This window comes from Electrona antarctica (assembly GCF_951216825.1).
Source record: "Electrona antarctica genome assembly, chromosome: 7".
NCBI lineage: Eukaryota > Metazoa > Chordata > Actinopteri > Myctophiformes > Myctophidae > Electrona > Electrona antarctica.
The window spans coordinates 10,964,577-10,985,112 of record NC_136812.1 but is presented as its reverse complement, the minus strand read 5'-3'; the positions used below and the strand labels follow the sequence as shown (position 1 = coordinate 10,985,112).

The window sequence follows — 20,536 nt, the reverse complement described above, 5'->3', positions numbered from 1 at the left end:
TCTGAATTTTCTCTACCTGTTTTTTATTTTTATCCTTGAAGTGGCTCAATTTGGAGCAAGTTAGCTAAACAAACCCTACAGTTCACTAAACTGTGAAAACAGGCGTGCAGATCTTCAAACTCCACTGCGGTTGGAATCCAGGGAGATTTGGAGCTGAGGAGGTGAATCGTTTGGAGCAGGAGTTGTCCTTCAGGATTTCTTGGATTTCACTGTGTTTGGAGTTAACCATATCCAGAAGGAACATACCAACTTCATATATGGAAAGTAGGCCTACTTGACTGCGAGCAAGAGGAGTTTTGCTGCTTGTTTTAAATCTGCTGTGGTTCCCTGTTCCTAAGAAGCCCAATGCTGTTAGCATGAATGACTACAGGCCTGTCGCCTTAACTTCTGTTGTGATGAAAAAATATTTGAACGCATTGTCTGTAATCACCTGTCCTACAGTTGGAGGCCATCGATATTGTCCTTTTCTTTTTGCTGAGGTTTGCGTGATCTGCGCAAAAGGACAGTTAACCCATTTTGGGCGGGAACCCCTTTTGGTGTTTTAAACATTATGTTATAATTTAGCTATTGAAAAATAGCAGATCTACAAGCTCATAGCGCGCCACCGAGTGGCGCGCTACGAGCTTGTAGGTCTGCTATTTTTGAAAAATCGTGAAAATATTTATTTCAGAAAACTGGAGGATTTAGAAGGATTTTTTTTAAATTTTGAGGTCAGGCCTAAATGGGTCAAATGATAAGGGACAATATCGGTGGCACCCAACTGTATGTTGAGATGGATAACTTTCAGTTTGCCTATCGAGCTAATAGGTCTGTAGAGGATGGATAACTTTCAGTTTGCCTATCGAGCTAATAGGTCTGTAGAGGATGCTGTGTCCTGTCCTATGTTGAGATGGATAACGTTCAGTTTGCCTATGGAGCTAATAGGTCTGTAGAGGATGCTGTGTCTCTGTGCCTCCACAGTATCATACAGCACCTGGAGGCCCCTGCCACATATGTCAGAGTTTTATTTATTGACTTCAGTTCTCCGTTTAATACGATTATGCCCATCAAACTATTCGATAAACTCTTGGCCATGGGTATCAATCACTCTCTTTGTCTCTGGATCTTAGACTTTCTGTCAAACCGGAAGCAAGTGGTAAAGATAGGCATAATGCTTTCTCAAACCATGACTCTTAACACTGGGGCCCCCCAGGGCTGTGTTCTCTCAGCCCTCCTCTTCGCACTTTATACCAATGACTTTATTTCACATTCTCAATTTGTTTCGTTTTTTTGAGTGGTGTAAACCACTCCTACAACTGGCTTTGTTAGTTTACGTGTCTGTCCGTACCAAAAAATTAGCATGGTGCATTGTGATTGGTCGGAATGAGACATTACGTCAGTGACCACAGCTGATCAGGCTATATAAGACCTTGCACCACTCAGTTCACACAGGTGTGATTTTTAAATATGCAGATGACACAAAGGTGACGAATCAGCCTACAGGACCGAGGTGGCAGCCCTCGTAGACTGGTGCACTTCGAATAACCTTATTCTAAACCTGGCTAAAACCAAAGAAATTATCTTTAATTTCCGGAAAAACGAGATTATGCCCCCATCCCTGGTTATCGATGACCAGCCTGTTGAAAGGGTCGACAGTTTTAAATTCCTTGGCACCACTATATGCTGCTCCCTGAAATGGGAAGTTAACACTAGTAACATCTTGAGTAAAGCCCACCAGAGGCTTCACTTCCTACGCCTCTTAAAGAAGTTCGGTGTGACTGGGGAGGCGTTGGTTCACTTCTACAGAGCCACTGTGGAGAGTGTCCTCGTCTTCTCAGTCTCAGTGTGGTATGGAAATACCACCGTCTTAGAGAGGAAACAGCTGGAAAGGGTGGTACGCACAGTGTCAAAAGTCATTGGCCTCGACCTCCCATCCGTCTCCTCTATCTACACCACATGCACTAAGCGCAGGATGCAGAAGATGATTGGCGACCCCTCCCACCCTGCCTGCTCTTTTTTCGCACCCCTGCCCTCAGGTAAGAGACTTCGGTCTCTAAAGTGCAATACCTCCCGCTTTAAGAATAGCACCTATCCCGAGGCTGTTCGCCTCCTGAATGCTGACCCTCTTTTCACTCACACTTTACAGCGTGAAGCTGCTTTGTAATCCGACGATCTGCGATGAATTGCTATTTATTTATAACGTTTTGCATTCTTCTTATTTATTGGCACATTGCTGTCCAGAGGGCAAGGGCAGGTGGTGCTCTAGCACCCCCTAGTGTCTATCTGTGCATGCCACTGCTCAGGCTCTATCTCTATGCCCTCAGTACCCGCATACCTGACTACCTCAGAAAAGTCAAGCGAAATCAGCAAAAGTAGCAGATCCACAACCTCGAAACGTGTCGCTTACTCGCTTCGTGTCGCGCTGTGAGCTTGTATCTGCTACGTTGTATCCTTTTGTGTGACGCTGTAGTATGATCACGTAATGTTATACTTTGGGTTATTTGTCAGGTGCCGGATTTAATAGGTAAGTAATATAAGTATTGTGTAATAAAAACAAACGATAGCATTTAGAAATGTATTCAGTTACACATGAACCGCCAACCATCCACAAACAAATACTTTTTGTCTGTGATCATTTCAGTTCCTTTTAGTTTCATTCAGTTAGTTGCAGGACGGCTGCAATTCGAAACTGGCCCCCGGAAAATCGGAAACCCCACCCCCCACCCCTTTTTCTCACACTGTATGTTTCTTTTCCCTTTTTACCTCCTTTATGGTGAATTCCTGTTCTGTTCTCTGGCTATATTAGTCCATGAGCCAGACAAGTTTTCATTACGAAATGAGTGGGCAAAACCATACCTATATTAAATTGTTTAGAAGGTCAATATAAGTAAATTAATATATGATAACACTTCCACAGGAGCAGCTTTTTCATATTTATCACACATTTTGTTATTTTCACCTATATACATGTGAATAGGATGAAAAAACTTAAGAACTAGTGATCACCATGAAACTTCCCTAGTAGGCCACATTGAAATGCTCTGATGTATGATTACATCTATCTAGAACACTCTAATATACACATTCATATTGATACAGATAGGAGTATTAAATAATTAATGCACAAAATCTCTGTACGTGCATACACACGTCCATCTAGTAGACCATGGGTTTTCAACAGGTGGTCCGTGGACCACTGGTGGTCCGTGGAGGTATTGCATGTGGTCCCTGACCATGCATTTAGTAATGTAGGATTTGTTGATTTTTTTAAATGTTCTTTCCACTAGTTGAGAAACCGTGAACTGAATGACCTGGTGACCTATGATGAGTCCATCCATGTCATTTACTGACAAGTTGGAGTTCAAGAAATTCAACAGAAAAAGGGAGTTAGAATCTCAAGAAAGGGGAAGTGCACTGAATGACCTGGTGACCTATGATGAGTCCATCCATGTAGTCATTTACTGACAAGTTGGAGTTCAAGAAATTCAACAGAAAAAGGGAGTTAGAATCTCAAGAAAGGGGAAGTGCACCGGATTGTCTGGTTGAGTCATTATTATTAGGACATTTTACCAGTAGTAGTCAACGGTTGAGAAACAGTGGGATGTTGTATACACATGGGATGCATAGCAAGTGTTAAGTTACAAAAGCACTAATCTTAGCCCATATCCCCACCCAACACAATAGTGGTCCCCAGGTTGATTTGAAAAAATGCATTGAATGAGTAGTGCCCATGACGCGGGAACGAAATTCATTTTCTAGGCACTTTTTCTGGGGTCCCAACACGGCCTATAGTTGATTAATTACATGAAAACAATGATTTATTGTATTACAGGTTTTCTGAAATTGTATATTTAAATATGCAAATTAGGCATTATATAGGAAAATATGCCTGATTTTGCATGACTGTCAATTGAATATTGTATTGACAGAGTCAACATTCTTATTTCATTTTGTTAACATGTCAAAATCAAAGGTTTTAAATGAGGGAATATTCAATGTCCATATAGTAGCCAATGTATCATCTAACTATAAATGCAAAGTCTCTGTGTCTGTACAGCTGTACGTCTGTAATACATGTAACACCAAAACCGTTCGCCCCACCTACTTCAAATTCGACACACGCGTTCTACACCCCCACAGGGAGTGCAGTGCCCGGTGTTGAGTTGGTCGGACCCATGATTGTCCAGAACCGCCACAAAAGGCCTCTGCCCGGGCCACAGCTGACATCACAAGGCCTCTGCCTCTGCAACTCCATATTTGGGCATGCCTAAATACGGGTTCGTCCCACCGACTTCTGACATCTGCATAGACCCCATATTTGGGCATGCCTGACAAAGATGGGCATAAAAGGTGATACCGCTGACATCACCATGACTTGACCAGCTCAACAGAACGATGAATTGGCTAATAGATGGCAGTTACAGATCACCTTTTTTACATGCCAATATGCCCAAAGGTACCCGAGCCTATACTGCAACCGGATGCGTGACGCACAACAACGTGCATAGAGAGCTGAGTCAGACAAAGCACGAGATGCACGCCTAAAGCTGCAAGATCTGTGGTTGGTGTCAATGTGGGATGCACTCTCAGTCCACGGCCACGCATCACGCTGTGTCCAACCAACATCATCTATCCATTCACTCTGCCCCACCAGTTTCCAGTGAGACCCTGCTTCGGCATGACTGTCAATAAGTCTAAGGGCCAGACACTACAACGTGTTGGGGTCTTCTGCATGAGGAACTTCTTCAGCCAGCCTGGTGTCGAGTTTTAAGCATATATGAAAGTATTGAATAAGTAAAATGACTATTCCAGTCAATTACCCATACTTGAATTATGCAGAAAGGTGTGATTATAGGTCTCTACACAATAATGGCTCAAACGTTTATCATATATTTTTGTAAGAATGTGTGTGGTAATATAGGGGGCCACATATTCAATGCATGATAACGACCACTAAGCTATGTGTCTGCAATGGTTATCATGCCAAACTGTGAAGTAGAGATGCACAACAAGTCAAAAAAATCACACCAGCTTTGCCCACCGATTTGATTCTATAGCTATGGCCCTGGCTCGTGTTATCACACTATAATAGTGTTTCTGATTGTATCTCTAGAGTTACAAAACGTACAAACACATGTTACCACTCATATTAAAGCTTAGAATGGTGAGCAGTTTTCTATAGCCATTAGGAACATGTTGGTTCTTAGCACACACTTCCAAAATGGGGATATTTGCAAGCCTTATTTTAAATTTCTTAGATGTGTGTAAAAAATACTGCATTAAAAGCCCATTTAAGCATATGTGGAAGTTTTGTGGAAGTAAAATAACCATTCCAATCAATTCCCCATATTTGAATTTATATCATTGGTCTCTGCACAAAGTAAGGTTCAAAAGTTGATCATATATTTGTTGTCACAATTTGCATGTGGCAATATAGGGGTGCATGTACTCAATGCATGATAACTACCACTAAGCTGCTAGTCTGCGATTGTTATCATACAAAAATGTGAAGTAGACAAGTACAGCTAATCAAAAATTCAAACAAGAATTTGCCCACCCATTTCGTAATTAACGCGCAAATTAGGGGGGTCTGGCTCATGGACTAGAAGTGTCTATTTGTACGTCTCTAAATGTTTTGATGAATTGAACAAGGTGGACCCTCTTGTAAACAAGTGTAATGCTTTATTGGGTCGTCCACTCACAGTTAACAGTCTTTGTATTGAGTTGTGCTTGAAATGTACTGTAATTCTGCAAACTGTTAATAAATATTTCAATCAATCAATCAAAGTTATCGTTTATTTATTTGTATTGTAGTTTTTATTTAGTTCAGTTCGCGAAAACGTTTTTTTCTTTTTTCTTTTTAGTTTTTATTGTTTCATTAGTTAGTTAACTAATAATAACCTTGTTGTTTGTGTGTGTGCGTGCGTGCGTGCCTGCCTGCGTGTGTGCGTGTGTGTGTCTCCGCAGGTGTTCGGCCAGCCCGCCAACGTGTCCATCACCAAGATGGACATCAACAACCTGGCCATGGTCATGGCGCCCAACTGCCTGCGCTGCCGCTCGGACGACCCACGCGTCATCTTCGAGAACACGCGCAAGGAGATGTCCTTCATGCGCGTGCTCATCCAGCGCCTGGACACCAGCTTCATGGACGGCATCCTATAGCCCTCGTTGTGACCCCCCCACCCACCGTGGCCATGCACCCACCGTTTGTCCGTCCGTCCGTCCGTCCGTCCGTCCCTAAAGCCCAACCCAGCCTTTGAGCGGGATTTATACGTGGTGCAGGTGTCGTGCATCGAAAAGAGCAGATCTACAAGCTTATTGACCTATTGTCTATAACATACAGTACACACACACACACACACACACACACACACACACACACACACACACACACACACTTAGCCCTTCCCCGAAATGCGGCCCACATCCCTCGGCTCCTGGCCCGGGTGGGGACTGGATGCACAGTGCCACAATTTGACAATACTTTACATCCAATGAAGCCATTAGGCAAAACAAAAGAAGAAAGAAAGACCCACAACCTTGCACATTTTTTGCTCGACTTATCAATCTATTATATCGAGCCTAAAGTAACTTGGTGATACAGTTGACTGACCACCTGCCAACTGTCAACACCCACCAACACTGAGCACACACGCCACTCTGGAGGACCCCAGACCCAAATGGACACACGCCACTCTGGAGGACCCCAGACCCAAATGGACACACGCCACTCTGGAGGACCCCAGACCCAAATGGACAGACGCCACTGTGGACGGATGGAGACGAGAGGGTCTTCTCGACATGGACATTCCCGTCGGCTGCAAGGGGCCCTCGACGATGCCATGCCATCCGGGGTTTCCGAGCACCTTTGATTTCAAAGACCCCCGTAGGGGGTCCCTAAGGACCCTTGGACCCCCACCTTGAGAGCCAACGCCATCTTTCACCATCTTTCATCATGAATTATCGATCGGGGGTCTGGTGTGATACGTTGTCATGGGGGGGGGGGGCGTGTCCGTTCCCATGGAAACAGCAGCACTGCCAATCAGAGACCGGCCTCATCGCTCTCTCTGACCTCGTAGGAGCGGCACACGCCCCCCCCACCCCCCTATCCTTAACTGCAACACACACACACGCACACACACACACCATTTAGCCCCCGTGCGCCTTTCTGCTCTGACTGATATGGATTGTGAATGTCCGAGCGAGGAGCTGATAACTTAACGCCCGCCATGTTCGTGCACTGTTCCGTCTGTCCGTCCGTCCGTCTGTCTGTCTGTCTGTCTGTCTGTCTGTCTGTCTGTCTGTCTGTCTGTCTGTCTGTCTGTCTGTCTGTCTGTCTGTCTGTCTGTCTGTCATTGTTTACAAGTGTCTGCCTCATGCTCAGCTCATGTGGTGCGACGGTGTCGCTGGGTGAAATCAGGAGCTCTAAGCCTGTCAGAGACACCATCGTGCAACAAAGTCTTAAAGGTCAATTTATGCTTTTTGGGAGACGAGTGCCGAGCGGCACGTCGGACGTCGCACGACTCGCACCACGTTGTCTCCAGTGTTAATTTCCGTTGACTAATTCTATATTGACGAAAACTAAATAAAAACTAAGCTATAGAAAAAACAACAGACGATCGAGACGAGGCATAGCCTTTATTTATTTAATTAAAAGGCAACTGCCAACATTTACCATGAAAGGTCTTCATCAGGGCGACAATTAAGCTATGATGACTAAAACTAAATATACTGACAATGACTAGTGGAGAAGAGATCCAGTAGAAGTAAATGACAAGTTTGGTTGCACTGGAGTGTTTCGCTCTGAAAATAGCGGTCATCACTCAAAGCATACATTGGCCTTAAATGTCTGTCATGACAGTGCCATCGTGCCAATCTCTTGAATCCACGCGTAAATTATTGTTTTTCAGAGATCGGCCATTATTGTTTTGTCTTGTCTTATTCACTTTGTCTTTATTTTCGTGGTGTATTTAATAGTGTTATTAATGTGTTAAATAACCCTCCACTTTTTACACAATTTAATTTATATTTATTTATTTGAAGCAGATTTTCCTTGATGCCTTCTGGGAGAAGCGTGTGTATGTATGTACCATAATATTATATGCTTTTGGTCTGTGTCACTGTGTTTGGAAACTGAATGTGGATGTCTGTGGAATATGAACAGAATGGATGTCTGTCTGTGGAATATGGACAGAATGGATGTCTGTCTGTGGAATATGGACAGAATGGATGTCTGTCTGTGGAATATGGACAGAATGGATGTCTGTCTGTGGAATATGGACAGAATGGATGTGCTTGAGTGTGTTTTTGAGGTTTTTTTTTAATAGTGCATAGTTGTTTCTAGTTCCGTTTATTTTTAACTTTGGTGACACATCAACCAAGATGGTTGAAATCTCTCTCTCTCACACACACACACACACACACACACACACACACACACACACACACACACACACACACACACACACACACACACACACACACACTTAATAGACAATAGTACCGTGTACACTGATGTATACAGTACTACATGTAAAAAAAAAAGAAACGAGAATATACATACTAGATGGAATAAGAGTAAATTCATCACACATGAGCATGGAAGACAGGACAAGATCTCAGTTTTGGAGGGGTCTCTGTCTTGAGATGGTGAACATTGAACTCACGATAATAGAGGTGTCGCCATGGTGTTTATAGCCTTGGAGGGTCTCTGTCTTGAGATGGTGAACATTGAACTCACGATAATAGAGGTGTCGCCATGGTGTTTATAGCCTCCATTTTCAACTCATCGTGTGCTGAACTTTTCACGGGTTCCTGTCCTGAACGCAGGAGTTACGTTTGTACCGCTAAGTGGATCTCACAAACCTTTTGAATTTCAAGGACTCCCATAACTCGGAGAGAGTGGACAAATGGAACCAAATTGACCCGTTAGGGTCCATTTGGTTCCACTGTCCGCTCTCAGAGTTAAAGACTCTTAAGGGTCCATTTGGAACCCCATCAAGGAACCCTGAGGGTGCTTTGAGGACCCCAACAGAGACTGAAAGCCCTGACTAAACTGACCTAACTGGGCTTTTAAAAAAAAAGAATGTTCACATGTTTTTTGGGAAAACAATTCCACTTTTTCTGTGCTGTGCTGCGCTTATTTTTTTTTCTTTCTTTCTTTTTTAAAAATAATCTGTTCACTTTGTTTCATTGGCAAATCACAATGTATGTTTGCAGCAGCCAACCACTTCTAAACTACTGTATAATTCATATAGCGTCGCTGTCTGTCTGGCAGAAACCTTGTACGTCCAAAACGGTTACGTTTCAAAGAAATTGAAAATATAAACCTATGTGCCAACGGATCCAATGTAGTTGTATTGTTTAGTCACGAGTAGGGCTGTCAAACGATTACAATTCTTAATCAGATTAATCACCATTCGAACTATGTCCAAAATATGCCATGTATTTCTGCATATTGTTGTGGGAATAGAAAGATAAATGACAGAAGGCGAATTTATACATTTAACGTTATGTATGTAACTTTTCCCCCCTTGGATCTATCAACCATCAGATACCAGAGTGATGACTAGTTCACAAATTAATTGACTCATAACTCAGTTATGTTGACAGCCCTAGTCACGAGCTCTTCTTACTACTATCCATTGGTTTGATATTTATATAAATGAGAGAGAAGCTGATGAACGGCTAAAAGACATGCACATCCGACATCTGGAACAAAAAAAAAGTGTACAAGAAAGAATAAAACAATCTGCACACCAACCAGTATTGCTGCTCGCAAATGCAACCTTACCATGGTAGCCTTTTCGAAAACGTTACCATTGTAAAATTGCATTTGGGAGCATCGGCTGTTTTTGCTACTGTTCTGTGACACATGTCATGCGATGAATTCATCTATGAAAAGAGAAGATGATGAAATATGGGTGATATAAGGTTCCTGCCTGACGGCGATGATATATATATATATATATATATATATTCTTTATAAGGTCTGTCAGTGCAATGTCACCCATGTTCTGGAGCCTTTCACATTAATGGGCGGAGAATTTGAAATCACCCAGACTGTTCCTTCCCACACCCTGCAGGCTAATATTAGAATAAGAATTAGGGATGCACCGATATGGAAACTCTTGGCCGGTACAAATTCCATCCATCTTCAACCGCTTATCCGTAGTCGGGTCGCGGGGGCAACAGCTCCACCAGAGAGCGCCAGACTTCCCTCTGGGAAGTTGGTATGGATATTGATATCGGTTTAAAATAAGAATATAGCCGATACTGATACCGATATTCGTTTATTTGGTGTTAGTTAATTTATTCACCCCTTTCGTGCCAGGGAAACAAATGCGTTCAAATACCTTTATTATAGAAATCGAATAAGAATCTACAGATTGGTAGGTGCAGATAACCAACACACCAACATAACCAGCACAAAATGTATGTACATCAACAACAGATGAATATCGGCTACTGCCATCGGTTAATGTCAGCTTCATTTCCCGATACCGATCGATAACGGCAAATATCGGCCGATAAATCGGTGCATCCCTAATAAAAACACAAGATGGGGACAGCTGGACAGAATGAGTGATGTTTTCCACCCACTGACTAGGGGCGTCTAGGAAAATGTCAATCTTATTATAATATATCAAGCCTAAAATAACTTAGCGAAACAGATGACTGAGATAGTCAAAAGGTTATTTGTTATGACTGAAAAGCAGTATGTGATGTGTGCGTGCGTGACTGCGTGTGTGTTCATCTGAGACGGTTGTAGATAGAATAGAATCCAGTGATGTTACAGTATGTATCGGGCCCCGGCAAATCAACCAATCAGCATGCAGAGGGGTCCTCACTCTTTTCAAGACTGAAAAAAATTAAAACGTGTAAAGATATACGTCAAAAACAGAATTTACATTTAAAAAAAAGTTACCACTACAGTATTTAGCTTTAAAAAAGTTTTTTTTTTTAAAGAAGAAATTCACTACCTTTTTTTTCTGAATAGTGTTGGGGGGGTTTTCTACTCTGTTCCTGCCAATTAATGTTCTTCTGACGCGTGGATACTGTTGTCGGACAGAAACCTTGTAAACTACTATTCTGAAAATATCGTTGCTATCGGGCAGAAACCTCTTTAGCTTTTTGTGTTTATTCGTAAATTAAAACCCTACTTGATCATACTACAGCGTCACACTAAAGCATCAAAAGCAGAAGATCCACAGGCTCGATATGTGGGGCGAAGTGACGCGTATCATATGCTTGCTGAGCTGCTCTGCTACTTACGGTATTTTTGCTATTTTGGTATTCGAATTCTGAAAAGTCTGTTTCGGACATAATGAGGTTTCCACCCGACAGAGACGATATTAAAAAAAATTAAAAAAAGTTCAGATGGATCCAATGATCCAATTGTTTAGTCACAAGCTCTTGTTAATACTTTCCATTGGTTCAATATTTATAAAAAACCCACAGACACTCTTAACCACTTTCACTCACTTTGAAAGTTTCGAAAAATAGTGAAAAATAGCCAAATTCACCAGCTCACAAAAGGTTGCAGTGCGACACCATATGTGAACTTGTAGATTGGACATTTTCAATACTTTGAAGTCTAAGGTGTTCATTTATGAGAAAAAAACTAAACAAAAACAAAATAATATAAAAAGTTGAATTATGGAGAAAGGCCTACAAGGTTTCTTGTCGACGCTGACGGTATGGCGGTGGGAGTGAGCTGCTATGTCCTCCGTGCTCTCACCGATGATGGCGATGACGTGTCACTTGTCCACGCGCGACATGTTCCTTTTTTCAGTTCTTGTCCTTCTTAATGTCCACTGTGTGACCCTCACTCTGTCTGAGACAAGACTCTGGAAGTGAAGTAATGGACGGTGTTTTAATAAACCATTCAAATGTCACCACCGTTTTGCTTTATGCGTCTTTGTCCAAAAAATAAAATACCCGTGTGAAGTGAGGGGTGCTCTTATGATCGCTCTTATCATCATACATCGCCATACATCACATTCCGTGCTAAGCCAATCAAATCATCACAAATGTCATTCCGGCCAATCACTTTTGCCATCTTCACTTTTCCACCCTTACTTTTATCTTCAATATATACTTTGCTCAGCCGCAATCAAATCATCGCTATGGGGTGATCAGCCAATCATAAGCCAATGCTTGTGTTCACACAAACCCAAAAAGCTGGTCATAGGAGCGCCCCTCAAAAAAAGTGAGGGGCGGCCCGGGCGGACTGGGTACCTAGGCTGCCAAGCCAGCCGGACGGCATTCCGCGGGTTGGACGCCTGAGCCTTTGCCACGTGTCACTCCCCATCTCTCTCCCCCTTTCCTGTCTGACAATACTGTCCCCTATCAATAAAGGTACACAAAGCCCCAAAAAAACAAATCTTAAAAAAGTGAGGGGCGCTCTTATCATCATACAGTATACATCACATTGCGTGCTCAGCCAATCAAATCATCGCTATGGGGTATATGCACATTGCTCAGCCAATCAAATCATCGCTATGGGGTACACACACACATTGCTCAGCCAATCAAATCATTGCTATGGGGTACACACAGACACAAAGCTGGGCTATACCCTCAAAAAACGGTTGAGATCCGTTGGTTATTTCTTTGCTGCGTCATAATAAAGTTGAAAGGCTAGCTTCAACAAGGATTTGGGTTGAGCTTTAATCTAATATAAAACATAAGGATTTATCATGTGGGGTATAACCTTTAATGAATATTTCATCAAGAGAGCATTTTAGGTCCTATTTTCTTTTTATAAACTAACTTTATTTATTTTGTACCCTTTTTTTCTCCCCACTTTAGTTGCTTTTTTGCCAATTGATTCCTCCCCTGCACTAACATGTGTGTGTTATCACTGTGTGTTGATCAGCAGTGATCAACTATCACTGCTGTCTCCCACTGACTCTCCTGCCAGTGAGGAGCCCCCACCGGGAGGATGTGGAGTCTTCGTCTTGCTCCTCCCGGCCAACGCTCCTAGTCCCTATACTGACGGGCTGCTTAGAAAATTAGTACCCGGTTAGCAGACAATTGTCTGTCCATCTCTGTCCAAAACTGAGTTGGGATTTTGGGGGTCCACACAGCCTAACTAAAGAGGTCTTATGGGTTCAAAGTAATTATAGGTGACACAGAAATCACAACCAAAGAAGCTTACTTGGGATGCATATTGGACAATAATCTGTCTGGAAAGAGTATGACACTAAAAGTTATCTCGAAGGTAAATCAAAACGTAAAATGATCCTGTTAGAATATACCACCCTTACAATACAGAAATCATCTTTGTCGGATGGAGACCTCATGTCCAAATATTTTACTTTTCAGGAATCAAATAAAAATCACACCCGTGTGAACTGAGGTGGTGCAACTCTTTGTGTGGGGGTCCCAGGGGGTCCCTGAAACTTCCAGACCCACAGGAACGAGCCCAGGGTGCTGGCCCGGTTCCGGCTAGCCGCTCCGCGTCCGAAACGGTTGAGAAATTACAGAGTTACCGTGTGGGGTCCCCTACTGTACTGTGCTGTGCTGTGCTGTGCTGTGCTGTGCTGTACTGTACTGTGCTGTGCTGTGCTGTGCTGTACTGTACTGTACTGTACTGTACTGTGCTGTCACACCCGAAATCACGTAATCGTAATGGCTGCTAAAAACTCAGCTTACCATCATGCAGCTGTGCACAGTGTGAGGCTCAACAGCGCCACTTTGTCACCTGTTGGTACTCTAAACAGACAGACATACAGACAGACATACATACAAAGGGACACACATTGCTGTTCCTTGGAGTGGCTGCACCACTCAAAAAACACACTCGTATGTTTTACTCATCACTGCTTTTCACATTCACTGCTTAAACATTAAACACTAACATTAAAAGTCCATAGACTTGGCTGCCACATGACGTCACGAGTGGGGTCCTGTTTTTTGCGGGGGGGGGGGCATAAAAGTCCATAGACTCTGAACCCTGGGAGAGGTTCAGAGGTTACAGACCCGTTTTGAAGCCACTTTTTTCCTAGCAGCATTCCCCTATTGTAACAGCAATTACCCAAAAAAAACATGCATAAACCTATAGGCCATTAATGAGAACTGCAGTCCTAATAAAGCACTTCAAATCCAGCGCATCCTCCTTGCCGCCTGGGCCCTGCGTGGACCTCCCGGAACCCGGCGGGTCCCCGGGTGTTGTTCTTGGTCTGCGGGGTTCTTCGGGCAGTGGGGAAGCAGAAGGTGTTGATTTTGGTCTGCGGGGTTCTTCGGGCAGTGGGGAAGCAGAAGAAAACACTTGGAGAAACATTGGGGGTTCCACTGTATGATGTCCGTGGTGGCCCCGTTTAGCAGGGTTACATGATCCTTAAGCCAGGGGAGTCCTAACACCACTATGGGGGCTTTAAAAGGGCTGAGGACAGGCAGTCTCAGCCACTCTGTGTGGTTGCCGTTAAACAGTAGGCAGACGGGGACAGTGAGGGACTCTATCCTGCCTATATGGGGTAGATGGCCGCTGACCTCAATAGCTTTGCTCAACGGCTCGGTGGGTATAGCCAGTTGGTCAACAAGTGCGCTGTCTATGAAATTGGTCTCTGAGCCTGTCGATATGACGGCACGAACTTCAACACTCTGGGACCTCCACGACAACCTGACCGTCTTTTGATTTAAAGCAGAGATGTTGCTCGTCAGTATGCCGCCTGCTGATATGCAGCACTTGTCTGTTGTCTGTACGGGACAGGCGGCAACGAAATGTCCCTTCTTGCCGCAATTAAAGCAGCTTCGACTCGACATACGTCTACGCCTCCTTTGCTCTGGGGCGACTCCGGCTGAACATGACCACCGCGCAGGCTCCGGTTCCGGTACGGGTGATGGGAAAGCTTGGGTTACAGGTAGTGCACGTCTACCCGTCCTCTCCAGCCGGTGATGCTCACGCTGATGATTGTCGATGCGGGTTGTGAGGTCCATGATGTCCTCGAGCGTGAGTTCCTCAACTGTTTTATTCTCCCAGTCCTCAAAACATCCCGGGCAGGCCTTCTGGGCCTTGTGCGTGGCACCAGCATCACGGGAGATGTCTTCCAGTTGAGCAGGCTCGTGCAGGTTTGTGTTGGAATTTCTGCTCCACTGCTGCGTCTTCCTGAACTGATCAGCCATCTCAGAAATGAATGTATTCACACAGACTTCTGGTCTCCACATGAAGGTTTTAGTACATAGTGGACACTGACACACATCGCTAGTGTCCCAGTAATGTGTGATACAGGTTCTGCAGTAGTTGTGTCCACACGGAGTGGTGATTGGATCAGTGAACACGTCCAGACAGATGGAACACAGGAACTGGTCTTCAGACAGGAGACTGCTGGCAGATGCCATTTCTACAATCTGATCTGGATTAGTAATTGTCTAAAAGCAACTTTAAAAGGGTTGACCGGGATCCAGGAATGGTAATTGGTGTGACCGTGAGCAGAATACTACCTTTATATAACGTGTCCCAATTGGCCCACTGGCTTGCTCAATATGTCTCTCTATACTAGCCGTGGTATTCCATGTGGTCCGCTTTTAGCTCAACTACCTTGAATACATCAATATGACATCAGTCCTGTCCAAATATGGACTTACTTGACTTCTCAGTCTTGCCCAGAATTATGAAGTTTCACAATGTCAGACTGGCCTCCAAGTACTCATGTGAATCTCCAACAGGGTGTCCCTGTTGTTGGTGCATGTTATCATGGGCACTGGCCACTGTAATGCCAGACACATGGACAGGGGGCGAGAACATAGTCTTCATGGCTGAGGGAAGTAGGGATGCTGGGGGGGCTGGAGCACCCCCTCCCCCCAGGCACAGCCCCCCCCCCCTCGGACAGGAGGGGGAAAATAATAATCATTTTAATCAAAACTAATTTCTGTTATATGCCTAATAAATATGTTGTATCACAGTATCAGTGCTTTATCCTGGTTAGTTGCCTGTGTCAGTTTGTTCATATAACTTGCGTGTGGAGAGGGAAAGTAAAAGCCACTTTTCCGTGTGAAAATGCGCATGCACGAGGCGCGTGCACGTGCATTTTACGGCGCGCCCCCCTCCTAAACATTCAGCACCTCCTACTGTAAATATCTTCCCGCGGCCCTGATAGTCTTAGCCTCCCAGCCTCTTGGCTTGGCGAGGCCAAACCAATTTTCATGTAAAATGGATGATTAGACTATAGTCTATGTGTGATTGACAGGAGAGATGATCAGAGCGGCAGAGTTTTTGCCATCATTATTAACACCAGGACTGAAGAATGGATAGAGTTTCTCAGTGAAGGTGCAGCCAGTGAAAGAGTAGATATTAACTCTGGTCTCCACATTATAGAAGGAGACCAGACCCTCCTCATAATCCACAAACACTCCCACTTTCTGGAGCTTCTCTCTTACAGAGAGGAGGACAGAAGGGCCAGCAGCAGCCTTGTACTCATTTCCTCTCCTCAAGACTATTGTCCAGTAACCATTGCTGGGGTTCAATGTGATTGTTCCCTTCCTGTTGATGGACTCACTGGCCACTCCTAAATCCCAGTCAGTCTTCCCTTTGACCTTGACCTCGTAGTAAAACCTTCCAGAGGAATAGCTTTTTTGTCCTAAGACCGAAAGAAATGCAGAGAATCTCTCTGCGTTGTCTCTGAGTTTCTTCATGTCGCCAACGCTCACTTGTTTTCCATCACCATGCAGGATGAGTTTGCAGTGTGCAGTATCGGGGTCCAGAGTTACATCCACCGCATATTGTTGGATCCTACTTAGCTCTGTACCAGCGTCACGCAGCTTCTCCATCTCTTGACTGAGTGTCTTCTCCAGCTGAGCTACAGTTGTCCTCACAGTCTCCCCATATGAAGACTGATTGACATTGACCTTTGTCCAGTCCTTGGTGGGTGGAGGGGTGTTGACGGACCTGAAGTTCTGGAGGAGGTGGAGGTAGTCTTCAGTGTGTAAGAGCTGTTTCAGCTCAGAGCTTGTCTTCTTCAACTCGGTGATCTCCAGTTCCAGTTCTTTCATGAATCCTTCAGCCTGTTCCTCTGTTGTTTTCTGCTTCTCTTCAATCACACCAGTGAGCTCAGCCTGGCTTCTCTCAATACAGCTGATCAGAGAAGTGAAGACTTGCACACTGTGTGCACTCTGTCTGTCTGCATCTTTCTTGCCAAGCTCTATTGAGTGTTTCACCTTCTGAATCTTCAGTTGTCTCTCTTGGATCATCTGCTGAACTTCAGCCTTTGTCTTTCCCAGCTCAAACTTCTTTTCTTCATATTCATCTTTCAGAGATACAATGTGATGTAACCTGTGGTCTGACTCTGTGCAGAACTGACAAACACACATGTGGTCAGTCTTACAGAACAGCTCCAGAGGTCTGTTGTGTTTCTTACACATAATGTCTTCCAGGTTCTTCACAGGGTCGATTAGTTTGTGTCGTTTAAACGCAGAGACTCTCTGATGAGGCTCCAGGTGAGTCTCACAGTAGGAGGCCAGACACACCAGGCAGGACTTCACAGCATTGAGCTTGGTTTCAATACAGAAGTCACAGTAGACTCCATCTGCTTTAACAGGTGCTTCTTGGCTTGTGTTGTAAGTACTTTTCAATGTATTACACTTCCTGAACTGTTCAGTCAACTCAGACAGAATTTTATTAACAGAGAATTCCAGCCTTGTATAAAAAGTTGTTTTACATAGTGGACACTGACACACATCATTACTGTCCCAGTACTGTGTGATACAGGTTTTACAGTAGTTGTGTCCACATGGAATGGCGATTGGATCAGTGAACACATCCAGACAGATAGAACACAGGAACTGGTCTTCAGACAGGAGACTGCTGGCAGAAACCATTTCTACAAAGGTGAAAGAAATTAATTGTATGGTACCTGCAGCTTAATAGCTATTACTCTGATCAGGATTGTAATAATTGTAAAAACCCTACTGGGAACTGGCCCAGTGCAGGTTGTCCATGGTAACTAATGTGACTACAGTAGAATATTACATTTACAGGTTTTGAGTTTCAACCTGTTCTATTATTTATAAACGGTAACTATAAATACTGCCTTTGGAGCTCGGTGAGGGCCACTCTTAAGCCGACCTGTCTTGACCAATATGACGTCAGTATTGCCCATAATATGTTTCATGAGTTCAATGACATCAGACTGGCTTCCAAGTACTCTGGTCGGGCTATATTGCAACGATTAATGAGGCTGGAAATGGCAGGGCATTGCATCAGACACACCGGAACTGAAATAACGTTGAGCGGTGGTGAGTAAAAACAGAGAGAAGGGCTGGGGCGGTGGCTGTGGTTTGCTCTTCACCGCGGCTCATGACGTCATGTTGTAGTTCGGTGGTCACCTCACCACCGAAAATCCAGACTATGAATAAGAATTAACGCTTGGGTGAGCGGTGAGTCGCTTACCACCGCGGTGTGACGTCATGTTGTAGTTTTCAGTGGTCACCTTATTACCTAAAACAGGAGTATGAATAGGCCTTTAGGAGGAAAAACAAATGTTACTCCATGTGTATTTTACATGGATGGAAGGTGGGGTCTGAGAGTCTTTCCAGTAGGTTTTCAGCACATTAAAGCCGTCTTTGTTTGAGTAGCAAAGGTTTGTGGGAAAAAAAAGTTGTGATGCATTGTGAGCTCTCACTATGTTTGAGCGACACCGTTATACAAATACAATATATAACAATGTATAAAATATGGCTCAAGTACTGGTTAATAATAATCAGACTAATCATTATAAAAAATAAAGTATATTTTTGTTGATTCGTTGATGGAATATAGCCTATATTGCATATAGGCTATTAAAAGAACATTTAAAAAACGAATGCTTCAAGATTGAGTATATTCACTAAATAGATGAATAATAAGTAATTGTTAAAATAATCGCGATTAATAATCAACAATAGCTACAGTAAGTAATTACAGGAAGTAATTGTTAGAATAATCGCAATTAATAACCAACAATAGCTACATTACAGTAAGTAATTAGTAACCAGTAAAGTAATTGTTAGAATAATCACAATAAATAATCAACAGTAGTAATGAACCTCCTACTCCAGGTTCCTGACACCAAACTGCGCACCATGGGGGACCGGACCGGGCCTTTTGCTCGGCAGCACCACGCCTATGGAACAGCCTCCCCATGGACCTGAGAGTACCGCAGACTGTGGAATCTTTTAAAACAGGCCTGAAAACCTTCCTGTTTCGGAAGGCCTTTTTGTGTTGAACTGTCGCTTTGCACTGTTTTTTGTTAACCCTGTTTTTAACCTTCTAGATTATATGTTTTTGTAGCACTCTGGGATTCCTTGTGAATGAAAAGTGCAATATAAATAAAATTCATTATTATTATTATTAATGTAAGTGATTTTCTTTGGTTAAAAAACGATATTGTGATCATTGCTAGTGTTTGTTCATGTTCAGTAACAGGAGTCTATCTCTACAGCTTTTTAAAATAAAATGCATTTTCAGAACCTGAAACTGAAACTGGGATACGAATTTTATTCAATCAGGATAGAGAACGCAGTCAGGATACAGATTAAACAAGTGGAATTGTAGGCTAAGTGATGACACAAAGAAATTAGAAGACAACATTGGAACTGGACCACTATAATAACTTAAGCTCAATAGCTACGCTCTCCTGATTGGCTGAAAGTTTGTCAATTACCTGAAAATTAAAGAGCTGGAGAGACAGGGAGACCCCTGTTACTGAACAAACGATAATGATTGATTGATTGATTGATTGATTGATTGATTGATTGATTGATTGATTGATTGATTGAAATTTGTATTGCTGCTACTTTGAGGACGAATGAAAAGCTTGGGGGGTTACTGACTTTTTTTCTTCTTTTTTGGGGGGGATGGGGGGGGGGGGCAGTCTCGAATTGTAGCCGTCCGTAGGTGCTCTTTGACAGTGGTTTTGAAGGAGTCTAAGGATTCACATTTCTAAATGGCTGTTGGTAGAGCGTTCCACATTTTAGTGGCATAAATATGAGCATAATTAATTTAATCCCTATTGTTTGAGCCGAATGGTTGCACGTCGTTTGTTGGACTCCCTCTGGTGTTGTGGGTGAGTGTGGACTTCATGTTTAATCAATATATTGGTTATATAAAATATAATTTTTAACCAAAAAATATCACTTAGCCTAGCCTACCTTTAAATAGGTAATACTGTATAGCATGCAGCCCTAATGATGCAACCTGAATCAGGGCCCAGGGGTCATCGCCATGTTGGCTTGTGTGGTGGACATTTTTGTCAAAATTCAAATGGAACCAAATGGACCCCTACACTCTCAGAGTGAAGGGGGTCCTTGCAAATAAAACATTTGAGAACCAGTCCACTGTGGAATAATGTTCCATAGTGTCGTAGTAAGTGTGTCGCTACTCTGAATAAAACCTGGAGACTTGACATTCAGTATAAGCAAATAAGAACATAATGGTGTGTAAAAAATATATATATACAATTTGCCACGGACACATATCATCTCCGTGTACGGACACTCCTGGAAGGCATACTACACTTAGAGTTAATATTATATACTTTAAGATACTACACGTCCACGTTCGTTGGACTCAGATTCC

The 20,536-nt window shown here is 43.3% G+C and overlaps 2 protein-coding genes across 2 annotated transcripts in view; one reads left to right on the top strand and one right to left on the bottom strand.

Moving 5' to 3' along the window:
* The window catches only part of arhgap39 (Rho GTPase activating protein 39), a gene marked incomplete at its 5' end in the record, with an annotated part of 56,688 nt that extends 50,466 nt beyond the window's left edge, over window positions 1–6,222 (top strand). The window contains one exon of the mRNA XM_079505369.1: window positions 5,947–6,222. Coding sequence (XP_079361495.1) covers window positions 5,947–6,141 — 195 coding nt within the window. The 3' untranslated portion in view covers window positions 6,142–6,222. The remainder of the gene's footprint in view (window positions 1–5,946) is intronic.
* Window positions 6,223–16,155: 9,933 nt separating this feature from the next.
* On the bottom strand, window positions 16,156–17,799 carry LOC306926588 (E3 ubiquitin-protein ligase TRIM21-like; the record flags this gene model as incomplete). Its single annotated transcript, XM_079505937.1, has 1 exon — window positions 16,156–17,799. The coding sequence occupies one exon, from the start codon at window positions 17,797–17,799 to the stop codon at window positions 16,156–16,158; it is 1,644 nt and encodes a 547-aa protein (XP_079362063.1).
* Between the last annotated feature and the right edge of the window lie 2,737 nt (window positions 17,800–20,536).